We start from the raw sequence: 23,644 nt of genomic DNA on the forward strand, positions 1-23,644 counted from the left end.
TTAGTTTGTTTTTCATTCAACAGCTTGTAAACGAAGCTATACACATTTACAATGGAACATTTTACCATTTATAATTGTATTTGATAATTTTGTCACCTTTTTAATATTTTTTTTTATAAATCTCATAGCATCTCTTTTCTGGCAGGACTCCTAATTGGGGCTTGAAGAGCATCATATAATTTTTCGATTAGGAGGGGGCTGTTGATACCGCAGAGCGTATATTTAAAGCTGCAATAGTTTCAAGTGTTTCGAGAAGAATACTTAAAATATATATTATGCGAAAGTTCTCTCCGCTAATTTTAGGAGTATATGTTTAGTATTTAAAGAGATCATGCTATTTGAGAAATACCTGTATCATCTCCCCGTGTGTCAGTCAGTATCAGTCCCTCTCTCTCCTATGATTCAATCAATTAAAAGACAGACACATACAGTCATAAAACACAAATCTATTCGAAAAAAAAAATACTGTTTTATATAAAACTGTACAGAAATGTACACAAACGCATTGTTAGGACAAATTTTAAACAATTTTATTGTCCTACCAATTTTCGTTCTTAAAGAAAATTATGAAATAAACATCCAGTGGAAAGAACTATTAAAGAGGCTCACTCAATTCATTTACTTGTAAGTTTAACAGCTTAGTAAGATGAAACTAGCTCAAGATGTTTAAAAAGTAAGGAATAAACAGCAACAACCCAAGAATATTACAGAATTTTATGGTCAAAGACACCGAGTTTTATCGCTTTTATATCTCAAAAGTAATTTCTAATTTCTAGCTAAATTGATTATAGGAGCATTTTCTTGGCAGAAGTTGTGAGAACATAGAAATCTAGCATGATGTCAGTATTTGATTCTTGTTTATATTTAAACGTGTAATTATGTGTCCAATTTATTTATGTCTACTGTGTCTAGGAATCAGTGCTACTGATCTAAATACTTCTTGTTGATATTTTTTTTTTTGTTGCATTTTCACTATTCTTGATATATCAAAGATTATGCTTATTGCTTCTTAGATTTGTTTGGTTTTGTTTGTTGTTCCATCTTAGCGAAATTCGCTCTTCTTTCTATGAAATTTACTTTTATGTGAGGTTAAAGTAGTAACCTCTTTTTTTCCTAATTCTATACTTAACGCAGGGTTTCAAGAAAATTTTAACTTAGTTGAGTATTATGCATAAAAATGAAAAAAAGGAAATGAATTTTTTTTTTAGAAAGAATAAAGAATTTGGAACAGTGAATTAAACTTTTATCCTGTGGTAGCACAAAGGATTGACACTCTTTTTCGCAATAAGGGATCTGAGGTTCAATGCCCACCACAGCAAGGTTGTGTGACAAGCTTGGTGCTTGTCCCTGCATAAAAGACCCAGCAACTGAACCGCCGATTCAACACCCTATGTGCCAGCAATTGCCTGGAGGCTATTGCTGGCCTTATCCTTTTTTTAAGACCTTTAAATTTCAAATCACTTCGTATACAATCCTTCTTATTGATTATTAAATATTATTAAGGATATTTTCGGTCAAATCTAAAAGAAGATATCAATATGAATATTAAACTTTCTGAATAGCTTTACCTTATATTTTACGAGTACACACTGCTATTCCGTCACTATAAAAATAAAATCTTATAGAAATTTTGTAATTACATCCTTAAAATAAACTATTTCTGGTACTGGACATTAGCTACATAGCCGTCATCTCCATTGACTGTAAATGTAACTACTTGCAGACGCCCATCAGGCAGAAGTACTTTGTAGCTACCCTTACTGACTATTCCATCACTGCTAGCTTCTTCGTGGCCGAAATCGAGTCCATTTTCTTGATCACTGACAGCCCAGTCTAATTCATATGGCATTGGCATAGGTACCTAAAAATAATAGAGAAATAACGAATATATAAAGCTTCCATGGTAAATTCAAAAATCAGATACTCCATTTTCTATCTTTGTTTTATCTCCTCTCCAGAAAAACCTGACAGGTTCAAGTAGCAATTCCTTTAAGGGAGATCTATTCCATACAGTTGAATAGATGTCAATACTAGGTTACGATGCTATGAATATATGCAGTGCTTTTTAGAAAGTTCTCGAAATTAATTTACAATAGGAAACTTGATTCTCCTTAGGTTTTTGATAGAACAGAAATGAAAAAAAAAATTTCTCCATACTATGTAATTTCTTATAAACTCACTATTTTGAATCATTCAATTTTTTTCCCTTCCAGGAAAAAACTGACAGGTTTATAATAAAGCTGTCTCTTCATTATGACTTTCTCAAGCAAAGTTGCTCCTGCCTTTTCCCCTTTTTAGGCAGTTTCAGACTACATTTGTACTTTTTAAAGCTCAAAAAGGCGAATCAGGCGCATTTGTAGTAGATTTTTTTCCCAAAAAGTTTTTTTTCAATGAACAAAAAGCTGTTTTTACTTGGCCAACTTCAACTGAAAGTAAAGACAAGGCTTAACAAATTATGATAATAGATGGCGCGCTGCAAGCCTTTCAAAATGGATTTTGCAATAATTTTAGGCTACAAAAGAACCACAAATACGTTCATTTACGTTTACAACGTTAAATACCTAGAAGAGTTCTACAGCCTTCTTTTTGAGGGGTAGTGGGATCTTTTTGAGCTTTTTCTACCAAACAAAATGCAATAAACTATCAAAACTAACGCTAAAAACACCAAATAATGCTAAAATTTTCACAAACTGATAGAACGTTTTATTATATTAGGTAATGAGACAATAAAGCAAATGGATAGTTACTTACCTGATTAGCAATACTAAAGAAGGCGGATGCTCTGAAGATTGACAAAAGAAGGGTAGCTGGTTCTTATTTTGTTCTGTTGGAACTCAAGGAGAATTCTCAAGAATAAGAAGGCAAGGCCTAGCTAAGATTCGAATACTAGTATTCATGGAAGGGATAAATATTAAACACGGTTACGTTTTACAGAAGAGACGTCTAAAGTCTAGCAACTGAACGAGCTTTAATAAACAAGAAGATTTAAAAAACTATGTTCAATCACGCAGTTTGCGTTTTTAATGAAAGGGGTGACAAGAAGACTAGGGTAAATTCCACTGATACACAATAATAAACAAATGACGATTGTGTTTTCTAGCAATCTACCTGGGATTGCGTGAAGATAGTAGCATCTTTGAAAACAGTAGAAATAGGTTAGAAGGTGTGAATTAGAGTAGGAAGGAATTTTCTAAGGCGGAGAAAAAGTAGAACAGTCAACAATGAATGGAAGCCGGGACCTCAGCAAATATATTGGCTTGAGACAGCTTTTGGCATTGACAAGTTATTGGTGCTATTAGGAATACTAGTTTATTCAAAGCAAAACCTTTTAAGAAAAATAGCTATGACATTTTAATTAGAAGTGGAAAAATAGAAATGACGTTTTAATAAAAATTGTAAAAATAGCAATGCTGTTCTAATTAGCAGCATAAAAATAGCAATCATGTTTTAATAAGAAGTATAAAATAGCAATGGCACTTTAAATAAGATGTGCCAAAATAGCAATGTCCTACCGTTAGTCGATTCGCTATACTGCAGGTCATTCTTAAAACCTAACTGTGAAGTTTCATAGCCAAATATTAAATAGTCAGCCAGCCTTTTTAGACCTTGCAAAATGGATTTGTTGCTTCAGAACTATTTAAAAAAAGATTCCAAGTATGGGATTTACTTTTCAAAGTAAATTCTCGTGCGTTAGATTTAACTTAGCAGGGATTTCTTTTTTCGTATTTTTAGAGACGATCGCTCATATTTATTAAATAGCCATCAAAAGAAAAAGAATAACAAATAAAACTGAAATAATGAAAGACCGATCCAGATACATAATTGATAAGCCTACCTATCTGTATAAGCAAATTTAAAGAGCATTAACAAAAAAATGTCATCATTAGCTAAATAAACATTTTTTTTCAAAAAAACCGAAGAAATTACGAAACATCTACGACTATAATTAACTAAAGTTGATCCTGATGAGAAATCTTTTAATATCCTCTTGCGACTCTTAGTTCAATCATAGCAATGCCTAATCTTCGTCTTGCTTATATTACTTTTTGTACAAGCACTTCAAACTTCAACGCTTTTCTACATTCAAATAGCAATATCAGACTTTCTTCAACTAGTAAAATTCCAATGCTATTGCAGACATACTACATTAAAAAGTAATATTCCTTTGCTCAAATGTCTACACTTTGCAGACAGGATATTAATAATACAAATGTAGATAGATAGATAAGTGTATTTTAAAACCAAGTATACAGACATGAACACAGTACAATAACATAAACAAAAGTCACAAATAACATATACCTTGATCAGCGATCATCATAAAACGCTTAAATGAAACACTCCATTAACCTAATACTAGTACTTAATTCTTTAAAAAAAGGTCCTTGAAAAGAACGCTTAAGACTCGGAAAAAGACATAAATAAAACATTACATTTTCTTTATACTAAAATTTGTTGTTTATTTATTTATTATAATTTTTTTTTATTTAACAAAATCTCCAGATACCTTGCTGCTCTACAAATAAACTGAGGCGACGTACTATTTAAGACACCTGGAAGATCATTATTTCTAAATATTCCTTCCCTTATCGTAGAGAGCCCCTGGCACCGGCTTAAGCAATGCACTAGATACTCCTCTTTGATACTTTTATATAACTTGTGTATTTCATAAATTTTTTAGTACTCTTTTACAGAACTTTTTGCAAACTGGAATAATTATAGCTCCAACCTGCTTTAACTAAATTGCACACCGATTATGTATAGTTCTTAGCTATGTTAAACTTTTGCGTATTATTGTACGTGGAATACTTACGGCTGCAGAAGGTGGGGCTACTCTAGTTTCAACCTGATTCGTCGGTGCTTCTGGTAATTCGTAGAGTCCACTTGGGGGTCTGTCGTACGAGTATTGTGGCCGAGAGAATACAACAGAAAGTCCTGAAGCCAATAGCAGAATAGTCTGCAATCAAAAAATTCATAGTAGAACTTCAATACATGCTTTGAAAAAATAATAATTGAAATTATTGAAAAATTATTTAAAAAATAAAGTTTATTGAAAATATATTGAAAAAATATAGTTTGAAAAAATAAAGTTTGATAAATAATAGCAGTTCATGTGCTTCTTTATGCAACATCTTGCAGTGACTAATTTTGACCGAAATATTTTTTTGAGAATGTAAAAGTGAAGAAGTAACCCTTAAAGTATGAAGGAGATGTCTAAAAAAGTAGTTTGTGTCCGTTGGTCAATCTTTTTTATTAGAAAGCTTTAGTGTTACTAAAAAACCTCGATTTTCAAGGATGTTTCTTTCGGTTGCTTCAAAATTAGGATTTTTAAGGGAGCGTCAAATTTTCGTCAGTGCTGCTGCGTTGAACGTGAAGATAGATCTTCAAGACTAACTAGCTAAATTTAACATTGTTTTTGCTCGTATAAAAATTCAAGCATTACAACATTAACGATCTGTTGATTCCCAAAGATAACTACTGACTCGAAGTAAAACTACACCTTCTTAAGGAGTTTTGTCCCATATCTATTTGGTATCAGTTTTCTTCACTAATTTTTGTTCTACATTTTGTTTTTTTATTTAGTACCCATTAAAAATAAATTTTACGGCTGCCAGTGTTTTTTTAAATAGAAAGTTATATTTCTAGAAATTCCTAATTTTTTAAGATATATATGGTTCTGTAAACACGGTGTTGTATACGCGATGTTGTATACTCGATGTTTACCTGGCTTTGTTTATGCACTGTTGTGTACCATTGTGCAATCATCACTTAATGATTCAAAAAATCAGGTTTTATTTTCGCAGTTTATATGAAAAATGTTTACACAGATTGGCGGAACTAAAAAGGCAAATTTCTATTAGATTTCCTTCATTTTTTACACAATTTGGTAATTCAATATCAAAACAAACTCAGAGATGAAATGCTCCGCACTTGACAATAAGTCTATGTTTTCTGAAAGCGGGAGGCGTTATATAAATAGAATATTTAAATCTAAGTCACCCATTTACCTACAAGTCTGGTAAACATTGTCTGTCACGCATCAACCCTAAATCCTAGTCGACCGCCTTTGATTCTTACATGGTCATTTCAGGTAGGCAAAGCCGCTAAAATATAAAAAATCTAGGTCGCCCGTTCCTCCTACCATTTCCCACGAATGGTTGTCCATAGGTTTTCAACCTAAAATCTATGTCATCAACCCACACCTGACTCCAGTGGGCTTCGCCAATTGGCAAAACTCAGAGTATTTGAAAAAATCTCAGTCATCCGCTTGCCTACAAGTTCCGTTCATATTGTCAGTCTTGAGTCAGCCTCAGAATCTTGGTTGCCCCTTTGCCATTCTGTTGGGCTTTTTGTAGAAGAAATTTAAAGAAAAAATATCAATAATATTTTTTTAAGGTCAACGAAAATACTCAAAACAAAGTTCACATTGTCTGTCATAAGTCGACAAAAATCTCGGTCACACCCACTATAATTTCAGTGGGCAAAACTCATGTTTATAATTCAAATAATTCAAAAATTTTTCAATGATTTAAACTAATTGGGTATCTAGAAATTCTCGCTGTATAGTATTTGGCCCTATTAATCTATAACTACTGTTTCGTGGTGCAAAACGGCTGAAATCAACAATCGAGGCCATCCATCACAGAAAAATACAAAATTCCGTCTTTGGTAAATAGGTAATATATATATATATATATATATATATATATATATATATATATATATATATATGTGTGTGTTTTCAGGTCCCTCGCTTCACGGCTTCGATTACTATTAATGTCATTTACCTTTTAACTTACTCTTCGCTACTATGAACGATCTGGTACTTTTTCGAATCTTTTGTATTCCCTTCAAAAAAAAAAAATAGTAGGACCAGGCATATTATTCCTATCTTCGCTCCCATGAACAGATATGCATCTCTTCCAGTAAAACCACATCACAGCTCGAACGACTACTGCCCCCCCCCCCCCCCGACCAAAGTCAATAAACCCATTATGCAGACCCTACAACTATTAATTTTAGAGTATCGAGATCTGATCCAGTTGAAAAAAAATGAGTCTCCCTCCCACTCTTCACAAGAAGCGCATGCTCGACAGATTGTTGAAAAGGCTGAATCAAGGTAATAAAGGAGTTTCAAGACGGAAATCTCCGAGATACAGTTCATCTTTTGGAAAAACTGTCACATCACGACGCTGACCTAAAGTTTGAAAGCGTTTTCTGCCAAAGGGAGAAAACAGAAGCAGCAGCAAACATATGTCATTAAAATTGGAAAAATATCTTTAAATAAACTGAGATCGAGGAATTTAGGAAGTATGATAAGCTGCATTTAGTAGCAATAGTCGTTAAACCAGTATCATCAAACTAGTTAGCACGTAGATCTTGTTTTGTCGAAAGCGAAAGGTTCCAATTCCAACGGCTCAGAAGTCAATTAAAGTTTAATTAACGAAAATACTAGAATAGTCATATGAATATAATCGACTCATAAGAATTCTTAAAATTGAGCAGAATCTAGTCACTATCAGTTTTTTTTTTTCTAGTTATTTTTTAAATTAAGTATATTCCTTCCAAAAGGTTTCGCTTTACAGACGTTTATGTAACAAGAAGCAAAAAGATAACATGTATTGGACAAAATAAAGAGAAACCAAATTAGATACCGGAAAGCAAAATGAATGAACAGATCCTACGGCTGTGATAATTAAAAGGGCGACATATGTAATTTTGGTCGAAAATAAGTTATGTATGTTTCGTTGGTAGACTCAGCACGAGAAATTGAATGGTACAGTGAAAATTATCCTATCTCTTACCGTCACGATGATCAGCTTATTGCAATTTAGGATAAATATGAAGATTATCTTATGGGGCTGTAACATGGGGACCTGGCATGTGTCTCCGATTTTTGTCAAGGAAAAAGGAGACATACGCCATAAAATGGAGTAATTTCTGAATTCCCTCGGAATACTTGAATTTAATTTATATCAATGAAAAAAAGCATATAAAGCTGGTTTATAATATGTTCCCTTTATCTTCATTAGCTTCATCCTTCAGAGCAACCACAGCCGACAAGCTTTTTTCCGTTTTTCGGCTCTCCTGAAAAGATACAAAAATGGCGTATGTCGCCTTTTTAATTATCACAGCTGCCAACCTGCTTGGCTTAGGATGATAACCGTTTTGTTCATGTTTATTACTCAGTTTGGGGTATTCAAAAGTTAGATGAATGGACCACAGTTTGGAAGCATCTGGCAATACATTTGGATTTGCTGCGGCTGATTTTTGGAAATAAGATTTGAAAAAAAAAAATCTCTTTATACGAAACGTTTTCTATTTCCACTCACATTCCAGCTTTAACTACTTGCTATTGTCCTTATGTTATATGTAAATCTTTTCCTCGAAATTTTACATGTTGAGTAGTTCAAAGTTCAATTTGTGCGAACACTCGTGGACCATTACTTTCTTAGAAGCAGGTTTTTACGGCGCTTCGCTCGTCAACCACTTATTTAATTAACTTTAAAAGATCTGTCAAATATTTCAAGGTACTGCTCATAAATGTGTTCAAATATCTCTGGGGGATTATAGAAATTGTTATTAACATCAAAAGGAAACTTGATTTACATCGCTACGGGATCGTTAAGTGTTACAACCTTTGGTCATCTTCACAGACGAAAATGTGACGAAACTTTATTTTTTTTTTCGATGCCATCGATTATATCTTATAGATTCCAACCGCTAAATGCGGCAGAATAAATGTTTCCACAAAAAAAGAAATACAAATACAAAATCCATAAATGTCTATCAAAAACTGTCTTAAGCAAAATTTCCTGATGGTACGTATGATCCCCCCCCCCCCTCTTAACATATGATCTCCTCTTAACATTTTGTACCGGTAAGCACAATAATTTAATTTTTATGTTACAAAGAAAATTAATTTCTGAGCCCCCTCCCCAGTTTTCTCCTATATTTTACTTAAAGGCTCACGAAAGAATTATAAATTCAGATATGAGAATGCACATTTCGAGGCATCAGATACGCCCCCTCCAACCCATACAAAGACCACCAACCGCCCTCCCTAATGACTGATTCGTAAATATTTATCACTCTATGTAGTTTTGCGGAACTAAAATGAATCAATTTAGCTCAACAACGTAAACAAGTTAGTTTATTTTGAATTAAATAACAAAAAACTATTTTTTTTAGCTGAAAGTAAGGAGCGACATTAAAACTTAAAACAAACAGAAATTACTCCGTATATGAAATGGGTTGTCCCCTCCGCAATCCCTCGCTCTTTACGCTAAAGCTTTTAATTGTTTTAAAAAGTAAAATTGTGGCAAAGAGTCGAACTTTGGCGTAAAGAGCGAGGGAATGCGGAGGGGACAACCCATTTCATATACGGAGTAATTTCTGTTCGTTTTAAGTTTTAATGTCGCACCTTACTTTCAGCTAAAAAAATTAGTTTTTTTATATTTAATTTCTGAACGTTTTTGAACTAATGCATGTTTGGTTTTGGCTCTCCGCACATAAATTATTAAAATGAAATTTGTATATTATTTCTTTTTTTGGCTAAATGGCTTTCTCTTAGTTTTGATCAGACGATTTTGAGAAATAAGGGGTGGAGAAGGAGGCCTAGTTGCCCTCCTATTTTTCGGTTACTTAAAAAGGCAACTAGAACTTTTAATTTTTAATGAGCATTTTTATTAGTAAAAAATATACGTATCTTAAGAATTCACTTACATAACAAACTTTCATAATCTTATATTTTTATTATGTATACGAGGGGGTTTGTACCCTCGTTAATACCTCGCTCTTTACACTAAATCGTAAGTTTTGTCCCAATTCTTTAAGACTGACCCCTGAATCAGAAAGGCCGTAGAATAAATAGTTGAAATTACTAAAAATACTTTAGCATAAAGAGCGAGGTATTTATCTCCTCCTAAATACCTCGTTCTTTATGCTAAAGCATTTTTAGAACCCCTCATATGCGTAATAATCTCTGTTCGTTTTAAGTTTCAATGCTACTCCTTCCTTTCATTTGAAAAAACGTTTTCATGTTTATTTTTCATTGTTTTCTTATATTAATGCTAGAAAATGCTACGCCCTTTTCATTGAAGTTTTCTTCCCCATGACCGATTCCTCCAAGGAAAGATCCTCCAACATATCCCCCTCCCCTCAGCCCCATCCCCAAACAAAATAAAATCCCCCTGAAAACGTCTGCACACTTCCCAATAACCATTACTATATGTAAACACTGGTCAAAGTTTGTAACTTGCAGCCCCTCCCCCAGGGATTATGGGGGAGTAAGTCATCCCCAAAGACATAGTTATTATGGTTTTCGACTATGCTCAACAAAATGGCTATCTCAAAATTTTGATCCGTTGACTTTGGGAAAAACATGAGCGTGGGAGGGGGCCTAGATGCCCTCCAATTTTTTTGGTCACTTAAAAGGGGCACTAGAACTTTTCATTTCCGTTAGAATGAGTCCTCTTGCGACATTCTAGGACCACTTGGTCGAAACGATGACCCCTGGGGAAAAAAAAATAAAAAAAAAATAAATAAAAAAAATAAACACGCACCCGTGATTTGTTTTCTTGCGAAAAATACAAAATTCCACATTTTTGTAGATAGGAGCTTGAAACTTCTACAGTAGGGTTCTCTGATACGCTGAATTTGATGGTGTCATTTTCGTTAAGATTCTACGACTTTTAGGGGGTATTTCCCCCTATTTCTTAAATAATGCAAATTTTCTCAGGCTCGTAACTTTTGATGGGTAAGACTAAACTTAATGAAACTTATATATTTAAAATCAGCATAAAAATGCGATTCTTTTTATGTAGCTATTGATATCAAAATTCAATTTTTTAGAGTTTTGGTTACTATTGAGCCGGGTCGCTCCTTACTACAGTTCGTTACCACGAACTGTTTGATAGACTGCAAGCTTCTTTAGCAACGATAGCACCACTAGGCAAAATTACTACCCAGGTTTGCCATTCCTAATGATGTATCACTATGTCTAGTGATTTTTATATTGCCTAAACAAAAAAAAATCGCTAAACAGAAAATAAATCACTCAATTATTGAAGAAAATCCCTTAATCAACGAAGAAATCATCAAAATCTGGTGATTTGTTTCTCGCCGGATGGCAACCTACCTATGAAACTGGGACGCTCAGTGAATATTTCTACAATTTAGAATTAATTAGCAATCTAGTTTTCATTACATTACTTTTGGGCCCTTTTCGGGCCAAGATTGTTATTTTGCACCCCAACTACAACATGGCACTAAACACCACTCAGCTATGGTACAATATTTTTTGTCATCCAAAAAGTGCACTAAAACTTTTAATTTCACTTTTAGTGAGGCTACTCTTGATAATCCAGGACCATATTTTCGATATCATACCCCCTTGGAAAAACAGACACACAAATGAAGATGTATTCATTATCATCCTAGACAGAAATAAAAAGAAATTTTCGTATTTTTATAGATAGGAGACTTTGAACCTCTACTACAGGTTTTGTAATGTTTTAAATTTGATGGTTTAATTTTCATCAGGATCACTTGCCTATTTTGCCCCTTTTTTCTAAACAAGGCCAGTTTTCTCGGACTCTTAACTTTTGGTGGGTATGTTTAAACTTTATGAATTTTGCTTATTTAGAATTTCAAAGGAAAGCCAACCGTTTTAAAGTCTATACTTTTCTCAAACTCTTTCTCTTTTAGATTTTCAGTTACTTTTAGCACAAGTCACTCCTTGGTTACAGTTCGTTGCCACGAACTGTCTAATATATGCATCACAAGCTGAGAAGCAATAATTCTTGTCCGTAGGATATCAGCTTCGCTTTTTTACTTCCACCAGGTTTTTTTTTTAGCTAATTTGCTGAAAAGCAGCAAGATGGCATTCAATAAATTATTCAGTTGAAAGTGTTCAAGCTGAAAAATTAACAAAAAGCAAAATAAAGTTTCATTTAATTACAAAATAGTTTTATTTGCTTTGAAAGGAAAAACTATTAGTTAAACATTATTGAAACTTTAGAATAAAGAGTGGGGAAGGGGTCTAGGGGGTAGTGGCTCTCCTGATATACAGTGTACGCTATTGCTGTTGTATGTTATAAAATATACTTAAAATATAAAATATAAAATATACATTTGAAAATATACTTTTTAAGTTTTTTCTTTTATTTAATATGGGTGAAGGTCTGCAATGTGAGCTACATGAGCCAAATGTATTTTTTACGCAAACACAAAATGTGTACGTGAGGTGTACTGGATTTTAGTACCTAATATTTTGTCAGAATTGCACTAATCAGTGTATTATTAGTTATTAGTAGATTGTGAGATCCAATAAAGAAAATTATGACATCCCGCCGTAAATCGACAGATATCGAAGGACTGGATGTAAGCTTTTCTTTGACACTTAAAAATTGCGATCTAGATTGGCTATTTGGTTTTAATATTATGAAATTGCTGGTTTACACCCACACTCTCAATTTTTTTATTTCTTAGGGCGGTCAACAAACTCGGGTTATCATTTTGTTTAATATATTCGGGAAAACCTTCTAATATAGGAGTAAAATTACAGTGAAAAGCTTTTCTGGTTTTACTAAATCTAGTGCTGTCCTAAGATTAGCCTAAAAGGAGTGATTCAACCCTACCACAAATACCAAATTATGGATTGCTTAAATTTTTCTGGAAAGAGGGGGGATAACACAAAAATTAATTGATAATTTAAATAAGAAAAGGGGTACCTGAGGAACTGCATCCCCCCACGAAATTATAAATTTTCTTGAATTTCTAGGCTGTTCTTATTCAAATTATCAAAAAGAGTTTCAATAAGAAATCCAACAAAATAAGATTTCAGGTGACACAAGATTGAGGCCAATGAGTATTTATCCGGGCTTCTTCAACGATAACAAGAAAGTTCCTCACGATAACAAGAAAAATATGAGCGTAGAAATATACTAGCGTAGTATTACGTACTACGTAGAACGTACTACGTAGAACGTAGAATTAGATAGAATTAGACTAGAATCGAATCCGACAAAAAAATCTTCATCTGCAATTAAAAGAATGTACGTATAGAATTTTAAGTTAGCAACAAAGGTCAGAGTAAAAAATTACCATTGTATACCAAGGTGCCTTTTTAAATCTTATAAATATTTACTAAAGCAGCTGATACTAATATTATATGCTTGAGAATTGTCTCGTTTATGTTGCTTTTTTTTGTAGGTAGATTTTTATAATTTACTTCATTTTACACAGTTTTAGTTCATTACCGTCAAAACCTTCTCACAAAAATTGTGATTTACTTTCAAACAAATATATCTTGCTGTTATAATCCAGAAGAAAATAATCAAGATTTACTTAATGTTTATCATTGTGAGTAAGCATTTCTACTTTAAAAAATATGTCATTCTCTTGTATTGTATTTTAATATGAAGGGTTTCAAGGTTTTTTCATACCTCTCCTTGGTAACATCGTTAAGGAAACTAAACACAAAGATCCTTTGCAAAGTGCTCCAACTTTTTGAAATTTCAATACAGATCCAACACAATTTAAACTTTTGAAATTTCAATACATATCTGTCTTCTCTATTGTTATTCATTATTCTTTCTATAGCCTTACTGTTTTATATAGCCTATAGCCTTATTGTTTATAGCCTTCCTCTTTTTTGTGATATTAAAGATGTGTATGCGGTATGAAAAATACCGCGTAAAAATGCATTAGACACGGCTTGTTTTACTTAAACTGTCTCGTTTTACAATAAAACAAATGCTTCTTCTTTGTAAAAAGAAAAAAAACTAATGTCACAAATGCCAAAAAAACTCACTAGCTGTTAAATTCTAGCAGTTGTCATACAAATGAACCTTTTAATTCTTCTTACTTTATAAGTATACTAAACGTTAGTCGGTTAAACAAGACGAGAAATAGCAAAAGGTTTACCTTCATTATTTTTTCGCTTTGTAGGTAAAAGGCACAAATAAGATTAACCTGGGTCATATCTTTTACAAGATTGTATATATACCACCATGACAAGGTCGAACGGACTGGCGGGAAGCTCAAACCCGAGCTGTTATGCTACATGATACCTTTTGCGCATGTTGGCATCTTAAGCTGGCCCATGGTGTGTCATCTAGAATTTTATTGGCCTCTCTCTATCAAAAGAACAAAAAAAGAGGGTAGACTCGTTGTGCAACCTCAAACTGATCTCAATTTGCGACACAGTCCGCCAAGTTGACGACAGCCAACCAATAATTCTTATTGAGTAGATCACACTGTTAAAAAATGGAATAACACAATATTAAGGCGTACATCCAAAATTTCTTGGCAGATTCGGTCCATAATTTTCATCTTTTTTAAGCTTTAGTTGCAACATACCAGGTGCGTGAACATGCCAATTATCTTCTTTGAGTTGCAACTTCAGGTATCAGGAAATGGGATTGTTTCTTAGAACATCATGCTTTCATTAATTAAAAAAAAAATGACACTTACTGCGCAGGATTTTCTATACTTATGATAAACAATCATATAAGATGTGTACGTAGCACAAGCAGTGAAATTAGGCTTTTGTTATTTAAATTATCCAATAGAGTTTGTACTTTTACTATTTGCTTTTCTTTCATTCAACTTGCTATGTGCCGCATGTCGATTATTTCAAGAAATGGATATTTACAGAAAAACATGCGATAATCATAAAATTTAACCTCCAAAAGTAACGATTTGCAATGTTTTTCGATTTTGCGATTTGCGAACAATTTGCAATAATTCGGCAATATAGTTAAAAATTTCTGTTCGAATGAGGCCTCTTCCGACATTCTATCATAACTGGTTTGATTCGGTTGTCTCTCAAAACAAGACTGCCGCGAGTAGCAGGACAGCTTGAAAGTAGCTGGAAAAACTTATCACAAAATCAATTTGGCGGCACATCCATCACAATACACTAAAGATAGTTTTGAGCCTACTTCATATGGCCAAATTTACTTTTTATACCCGGTGAAGCTGTTGAAGAACGCCTCACACATCCTTTAAATTATGGAATCTCTCGTAACTTAAAGATTTCTAAGAAGAAATATCGCAAGACACAGAGAGCTGTGCTAAACGTTATAAGAAAATGTAAGAAGTGAGGTATGGTATAAATCGACGTGCTGCTTCATTGAGACAACAGCCTCCGAGCGTACAGCTCATTTCTACAGTGCAACATAGTGTTGATTAAAGATGGTTCAACCCTCCTGCATGTAGTGATTTATTGTACTGTATATACTCTTGATGCTGACCATAATTTTCCGTTAAATGATTGTAAAACAACGTAGCAAAAATCTTGTCAATTTGAAAAATACAGACCATACAAAAATGCTTTACTTATGCGCTCTCATAATTAATTTGTTTGAGTTAGTTGGTACATTTTTCCTTTTTATTAACCTTGCTTATCCTTCTGTCATGTAGTTGAGAGAATAAATATTATAATGAGTGTTCCTAACATCTTTAAAAGTTTTTTATTGTTTCTCTTCCGTTCAAATCGGGCTTACACTCAATTAAGAGCATGCAAGTTAGTTGATCATACTGCTTGTACATCAAACATTCAATTGGAACCAAAAAACGTGTATTATCATATAGATTTGTTGATAATAGTTTTTGTTCGTGAAAACCCTAAAGGACACTAAAAAATATCAACAAACGAGAAGAAAAAAAATTTCGTGCTGTTTTGTTAGGAACCATAAACCAGTCTAAAAAAAAGGAAAAATCAAGAGCTTAATATAAAAAGTCTAACACTAAAATAACAGGCACAAAACAGAGTGCAGTTCATAATGCTTTATTTAGACGATCTCATAATTATTTCATTAGAGTTAGTAGGTACATTTTTCCCTTTTATTAACCTTGCTTATCCTTCTGAAGTGCTTTTTTTTTGTCTTTTGACTCTAAAACTTTATATTTGGTGCAAATGTTAGTTCAACTTAGCCAGCTGAGCTGAACATAGCTGAAGAGATCAGCAGTCCATGCCCCAGAAATTAAATTAATATAATTCTAAGCTTTTTCTTTCTGACAAGAGATCTTCAATTTTAAGATCAAAAGTTTCTTTGAATTTTGCAGCATATCCAGCTATTATCCTTAAAAAATGAATAACGGTTTTTATTTTTTCCAATCTTCTCAGACGCAGAAAAAGGGGGAGGGTCCTAAATTTATAATAATTACTGGGAACCATTACCATTAGGTTTCGAATGGGGGCCAGTGGCGTGACTCTGTACGCTAAGCCAGAGTCAACGCAACTCTAAATAGGTACCTAGAGAAATTGAGAGAAGGTAAACAGGAAGGGTGTACGGAAACACAGGGTGACTCACCCCCATCTCCTCGTTGCACTTCCTGGCTAAAGGGCCATGAAACGGAGATCAGCGCCGCTGGTGGGACTTTAGAGTCTAGTGTCTGATCTTTTTCTTTACATTGTCATATTTTGCATGGTAATCACAGGATCTGACAGACAGGTTTTATACTACTTTAAAAAGCTTCTTATTTCAGTTAAACGATTCTGGTATTTCAAGAGTCGTTCTTAAAGAGTTGTGACAAAGAGTCAAACCTTAGCTTGAGGATCGGGTTTTTGAGGAGTGGGTAGCCCCTTTCATAAGAAGTATAATTTCTGTTCGTTTTCAATTTTGATGTTGCTCCTTAATTTCAGATGAGAAAAACTACGTTTTTAGAATTTAGTTTCTGATGGTTTTTCTATTAATGCCAGGAAGTCTCTTTCCCCCGATGCAACATTTCCCCTGGGTAATTACCGCACAAAACTTCCTCCCAAGAAAAATCTTTTCCCATAGAAAATCCCCCCCCTAAAAATCCCCTCCCCAAAAGACTCTGTACACTTTCAAACAACAATTAGACTACTATAAGTGAGCAATGTGCAAATTACGAAACTTACCACTTACAGCTGTTTCTCCAGTGATTATGGGGGTCATGTCATACCCAAACGCATAGTTATCGGACCTTTTAACTGTACTGAATCAGATAGCTATCTCAAATTTTGATCAGATGACTTTGGAGGAAATGGGACATGGATCCTTTTGGTCAATAAAAAGGACACTAGAATTTTGATCAAATGAGCCCTCTCATATCTTCTACGATAAATTGTTACGCATGATCAACCCTAAGAAAAAAAAAGAAATACACATCCGTGATCTTTCTTCTGGCCAAAAATGTGAAATTCCACATTTCGTATATAGGATTAATTTATTTTTAAATAATTTTTTAATATATACGGGGGAGAATAAATGTTTTTTCTAAGTTTTCCAATAAAGATGTAATTTTTTTTAATGGAAACATCTTAGAAAAAGTGGAAATGGGTGAAAAACCAGCAAATATTGACCGAAAACACACAGTACAAAACGGTTTAAAGATTGTCATTAAGCCATTACGCCATTAAGATTGAAACTAAATTAATGGCAAACACCCATAGTAGAGACCCCAAGATGATTTTAAGAGAATCCGTAGGGGGTAAACTATTAGAACTACTAGCCCAGCAAGACACTATTACGCACATCTGGGTCTGAAGCGATACTATAGCACACGTCTGTATTACATCTGGGTAATAGGGTTTGTCTGTTACATAATAGGGAATGTTTTCTAATAGATGTACGTGTCTGTTACGTAATAGGAGTCGAGGGTATACAGTTTGTCAACATCAAGGAAAACATCCTTTGATAATGGATGCTTTTACTCTATTACTCTTTTTTTTGGACTTCATTTTCATTGGGGATTTTAATTTTAACTTGCTAGATTTGAATGGTGATTATTTATATTTTCAATTTCATGGTTTCTAATCATCTTTACCTATTAGCATTCACACCTAAAAGGATTTCCAGTCATTCAGCTACATTGATTGACAACGTTTTTTCAGCTTCAAGTTAATAAATTCAGGCTATGCTGATGTGGGTGTTTATCCTGGATCTAAACATCTGCCAGTGATCGCGATGTTTACTTGTGTGTCAAAAACTAGAAGTAAAACTTAAAAAAAGGAAAGTAGGGCAACTGGAAAATGCTAATCTAGATAAATTTCTAGATAAATTAAATCGGAGGAACTGATTACCCTTAGCTGGGATTTTGTTCTTGAAATAAGGGGTTATGTAAATGAGGCATTTGATACATTTTGCTCGGTTTTAAAGCCTATTTATGAACATGCATGTCGATGCTCGATGATTTATGTCTTACATCTTTTGCTGATGACAAACATATTTCTTTTTGTAGTATTTCTGTTGATGATCTGATAGGTTTAAATGATTTAAATGTTCTTACAACTATAAGTATGTTGGCAATTAATGCAAAAAAGGAAAATTTTATGGCTTTCAGTCGAATCGGCACACCCGTAGATCTGAAAGGGCAAATGTTGTTATCTGGCAAGTCCCTTGAAGAGGTTGATTGGGTGAGGTATTTAGGTTCCCACCAGGATTGTAACATGTATTGGAAACGTCACAGCAATATAGTGGCATCAAAATTTGCAAGAGGCATTGGAATCTTACGTCATCTGAAGTACTTAGTACCTCTTTGGGTGTTGTTAATTCTTTATCATGCGATTATAGTTTGTGTGGGGTTACCCACCTAGTTGGTGGGGCGCTTCGCGCCACCCCCAAGCCCCCCCGCACGCGTAAGTCGTTACGCACCATATTAGTTACGCGCCATTGTAGTTGTGTCCCTTTGTCCCACCTGTGAATAGAGATAGATATATATATATGTTTTTAACTACGAAAAACATGCGAATATACAACATTCTTCGCTGTCCCATTGTCTGTGCATATAAATAGATTGTCAGGTTTACTGACTCTTGAACATGCAACATATAATTGTCCATGGGAAAAATAATCCGTATTCATATCTATACCTCATTATTCTTAAGATGTGTCCCTGTGTCCCGGTCGTCATTTATATTCCCTGTGTCCCGGTCGCCATTTGTGTCCCGGTGTCCCAGTTTGTAATTTCTCTTTGAGTGTCCCGGTCGTCATTTATATTCCCTGTGTCCCGGTCGTCATTTGTGTCCCGGTGTCCCGGTATGTAATTTCATCAGTTGACAAACATGACGTCAGTCGACAAACAACTTCATGACGCATACAACTCAATCCTTATAATGACGTCAGTCGACAAACATGACATCAGTTGACACACAAACATTACGTCACTCGACACACACACACACACACAGACAACTTATTTATATATATATATAGATTTTAGGCGTGTTCAGATTTTACAGAATAAGGCCGTCCGTTTCGAAGGTGGATACGTTAAAGAGAATATTAATATAGCAGCATGATTTAGAAATTTAAGGATGATGGATGTGGGCCAAGTTCGTTACTACCATGCTGCAGTGTTTACTTACCAGTTTCTACATGAAGTGTGTCCGTCTGTGTTTTTAGATTTCTATGGACAAAATAATGATTTGCATCCTTATTATACAAGGAATGCTACTAATCTGGTGACTGAGTATAGGAGTAGTAGAAGAAGTGGAATTTTAATTAAACATTTGGTCCAGTCGGAATGGAATCCACTTCCTGATAGTGTGAAGGTGGCTGAACACCACCAATTATTTATAAGAAAAAGGTAAATAAATTTTTGTTGGAGGGGCGAGGAGTCACAATTTCGAGAATGAAGATAAATATTAATAGTAATCTATTTTTTATATATATTATTGATTATAGTTGAAATGAACTTAAGTTGTTGTTTAAGTTAATTTGATTTATTGTTCAGTAAATTTTGTTCAATCGTCTGCCATCACAAGCCCTCCAAGGCTTTCTTGCAGCTGGTGGTATTTTTGTTGTTGAATATTTTTATAGTTATTTTTAAAAAAATAAAAAGAAGTAATTGGATATTGAAGTCACTAACAATGGCGAAATGAAACCTAGAGGGCCTAATGCTGCAGTAGAAATTACAAGGTGTTTCCGGCTAATCCTAGAATGGGACGAGATGTTTGCACGAGATTTTATATCATTAAGTAAATTCAAGTCAAAAGAACACTCATGCTTTGCAGCGAAAGTGAATATGATGCATATACAAAGATTACAAGACGGATTAAATACAGTAGTGAAACATATTGAAGGGAACTATCTGAATCAATCTATAAGAAAGGAGTACTAGCAAGATTTAATGCTTGTCTATATTTGGTGGTGAGAGTATCAGAATTGAATATGAGTGGATCTGAGAAGTAAAAAATCATACAGAATCTAGTCACTTTAGAAAAATGTTTGATTCTTGATGATGTTTTTCTAGAGTTATGTCTTCAAAGGAAAATATTTCGTCAAAGAATGCTTAGCGATATAATGAGAAATAAGTCTCCATCATTGTACTTTTGCATGAAACTTTTAAAAATCGTCGCCAAGGTGCATTTACTAAATTTATTGATATTTTAATTGAAAACAAAAAAATTATATTGTGGAGTTGCTAATAACCATTATTTGACGGTAATTTTGCAAGGCAAAAAGAAATAACTCGAAAAATCCTGCCAAAACATGTTTTGTGACATCATTCCTCCTCCTCCCAGGAGACTTTCCTTTCACCCATTCAGTTTCTTTTTGGAAATGACAGAGTCAACATCCAAAAATGTTTTACGCATGTCCATTATGTTTGTATCCATTAGGCAGCTGGTCATCCTGTGATAATTGTATTTTTGTTAATGATTATAATGAAAAGTGTAGATTATGCAATGTGTGTAACTGAATGGAGGATGCGCGTGCAAATTAAAGAATGTAATTCATGTCTTGAAAAGAGTTGTGACTCTCACACTAAAGGTTTCCTGTGTTCCAATTGTCACTATGATAAATGTAATCAATGGGAAAATACCCTGGCATGATGGCAAAAAACTCTAAACGTGATTTCAGTTTATTTTTAAGAGACTGATATCGCCATGGCTTTAAATTGCTTCGAGAGCAAGAACCTGGTCTACGCGTCAACTGCTGGAATAATAAAAGAGTCTGGTTTTTGCGGCATCGCTATGAAGATACCGTCTACTATGATCATAAACCTACAGACCTTATTTGGCTGTTATAGACAGTGAATTTTATATTTTGAATAAGAATAGTATTATTGACTTTAGGATGAAATATGATATAAATGAAGTTACATTATATTGTACAAAATGTGACCCTTACTTTGCAAGCTAAGGTGAATACAAATTGAATCCTGACGTGCTGTCGCTAATTGTCGTTTCCAGTTTTTAATTTGCGGAGTGTAGAATGCACATTGCAGGCCAAGAGGATAATAAAATTCAATGTTCTCTGCTGTTTGAAATCTGCACAGCAAATTCTTCGTCTTTACAGTTGATTGACTACTATTAGCAATGATTGAGTTATTGTTAACACTTAGAATATGTTCGAAGAAATCCAAGGGTATACAATAGGATTTGTATTTGGCACGTAAGGGCCCAAATTGAATACATTGACTAATTGATTCGTGTTCGTGGTGCCAAGTCTATTAAAACACTGCTATAAGGGGTAATTTACCAGTAGGTGTCAAATTGACTTAGCGAGATAAATGCAATACTCTCCTATTAAGTTTCGGCAAAGGTACACTCTAAACATAGTGTTCTCGTTTGGACAATAGTCATATTTTGAGTACAGGACAAATCCAATACAACAATACCATGAGTTTTGGAATCATTTCTTCGGTTACACCATTTCAAATAATTTTGAATCTTAATGTAGATATTTCATTGTCAAGGATAAACTGTAGAGCGGAATTATATTTACTTTACATACAAAAATGAAAGGCCGAACATTTCAAATTTATGTGGAGAATTTCTTCCGATCCAACGTAACAAGCCCTTTTTAGAGAAGCAAAAGCAGGTTTTGAAGGAATTTCATCATTAATTAAAGATGAACCAGTGTAGGTAAGACTACCCGTAGCAACAAGTCGTTCATTCGTGAGTATATGAGGAACGAACAATTTGATGTTATTTCCATTATCTCTTAATTTTTCAACTGCCTAAGCAACAGAACTCATAACTTGTTGTTTTTGAACATGAAGTATTGCTGAGGAGAGAAAGACTGTCACACCAGGTGCACTGCCTTCTGCTTTTCACAAAATAAAACTGGACAGTGCAAGTTGTAGTTCTATATCAATATTAACATTGTGAGACAACCATTGAGGTATATTAAATATCTGGTGATTTATTTTCCCGACAAAGTATAAATCTTTAGTTTTCGCGTCTTAAAGTGTATTGCTAGTGTTATTGTCCGTTTTATATTCATATCCAACAGCCATACTTCTCAAAAGCTTATAGGATACTGGAGTCATCAATCTGAATTGAAAGATTGTTGCTTGTGCTCATCATTATTCATTTATGCAGACACTGATTTGCGTAAGAAAATTGTGTAGCACACATTTTTCATTACATAAATTCTCCGCTGCACTTGGTTTTTCATTGTTATATTTTTTGACAATGGCATGTAAATCTGTAAATGTGGAAGTCAAATCTATGAAATAATCTTCGGTGGAATTTATTTGAAAACGTATGTTTTCAGAGAGCAGTTGTTGCTGATAAAATTGCTCATAGAAACACCAGAGCAACACAAAACCAGGCTTGCGGCTCAAAGAGAAAGGGCCAGATTAGGAATGTCCAATTGACGTCAACGAAGGCGTGTCGAGGAACCACCAGAGCAACGCGAAACCAGGCTTGCAGCTGACAAAGATAGTAAAAAACAAGGCGTGTCGAGGAATCACCAGAGCAATGCGAAACCAGGCTTGCAGCTGACAGATATAGTAAAAAAAGGCGTGTCGAGGAATCACCAGAGCAACGCGAAACCAGGCTTGCGGCTTTACGTCACCGAAGGCGAATCGAGGAACCACAAGAGCAACTCGAAACCAGGCTTGCGACTGACAGAGCTAGTAAAAACGAAGGCGTGTCGATATATTACAAAAGCCAAGCGTGGATCATCGCTTGGCATTCAAGTACTGCCTTTCCGATGATTATCACTTTAGTCGAGAGAAACAAATTGCGACTATGTTTGAAATTAATCCCTATTGCAAGGCATTGAAATTTAATGGCGAAACAATGGGAATGTGTTGCACCTCAGCAAAAGTAAGACTTCCTCAACTGGCTGCACCACCAGAGCCATTGAAATCTTTGCTTACTGGGTATACGTCTGTATCGAATCGTTTTTTATCAACCATCAGGAAATATAACTCATTGTTTCCAAATGACAATATTTGGTGCCCAAATTGAAGATCAAGATCATTTTATGCCTAGTTTCAAAGTAAAACGGCACAGGTATCATAGAGGAGGCCCTCTTCTACTATTTTCAGGTGAGCATCACAAATTTTTGCAACTGTACTTCATCAGTGATAGCAATGCTGAATTGAATGAACGTTGCGGAATTTCTCCCGGCGTTGAAAGGACTATTGGTTTCCAGTTGCAACATATTTTCCACAATAATAACGATTTAGCGTGTCTGTTCACAACAGCAATCGACTTGATGCCTACTGATACGCAAAATTTTTTTTATTTCCGCTGACAAAACGCCAACGGTAGAACATCTGCGTAGATACAATGCTCCAACTATCAACAAAGTGGCAATCCTAATAGTCGGTGATCAGTTTTTACCTCGAGATATTATTCTTAATATGAGAAACAATCAGTTGACAAGAATTGCTGAAACTCATCAATGCTACAATGCCCTACAATATCCTA

At 34.3% G+C, this 23,644-nt stretch overlaps 1 protein-coding gene across 1 annotated transcript; it reads right to left on the bottom strand.

The window, feature by feature from the left end:
- Positions 1-431: 431 nt before the first annotated feature.
- Positions 432-14,043, bottom strand: LOC136041294 (pro-resilin-like). The gene is made up of 3 exons (XM_065725906.1): positions 13,930-14,043; positions 4,814-4,957; positions 432-1,861 (listed from the first exon to the last, which is right to left on the bottom strand). The coding sequence occupies exons 1-3, from the start codon at positions 13,984-13,986 to the stop codon at positions 1,655-1,657; spliced, it is 408 nt and encodes a 135-aa protein (XP_065581978.1). The 5' UTR covers positions 13,987-14,043; the 3' UTR covers positions 432-1,654.
- Positions 14,044-23,644: the final 9,601 nt, after the last annotated feature.

The sequence above is a fragment of the Artemia franciscana genome, unplaced genomic scaffold (assembly GCF_032884065.1).
Source record: "Artemia franciscana unplaced genomic scaffold, ASM3288406v1 PGA_scaffold_131, whole genome shotgun sequence".
Classification (NCBI taxonomy): domain Eukaryota; kingdom Metazoa; phylum Arthropoda; class Branchiopoda; order Anostraca; family Artemiidae; genus Artemia; species Artemia franciscana.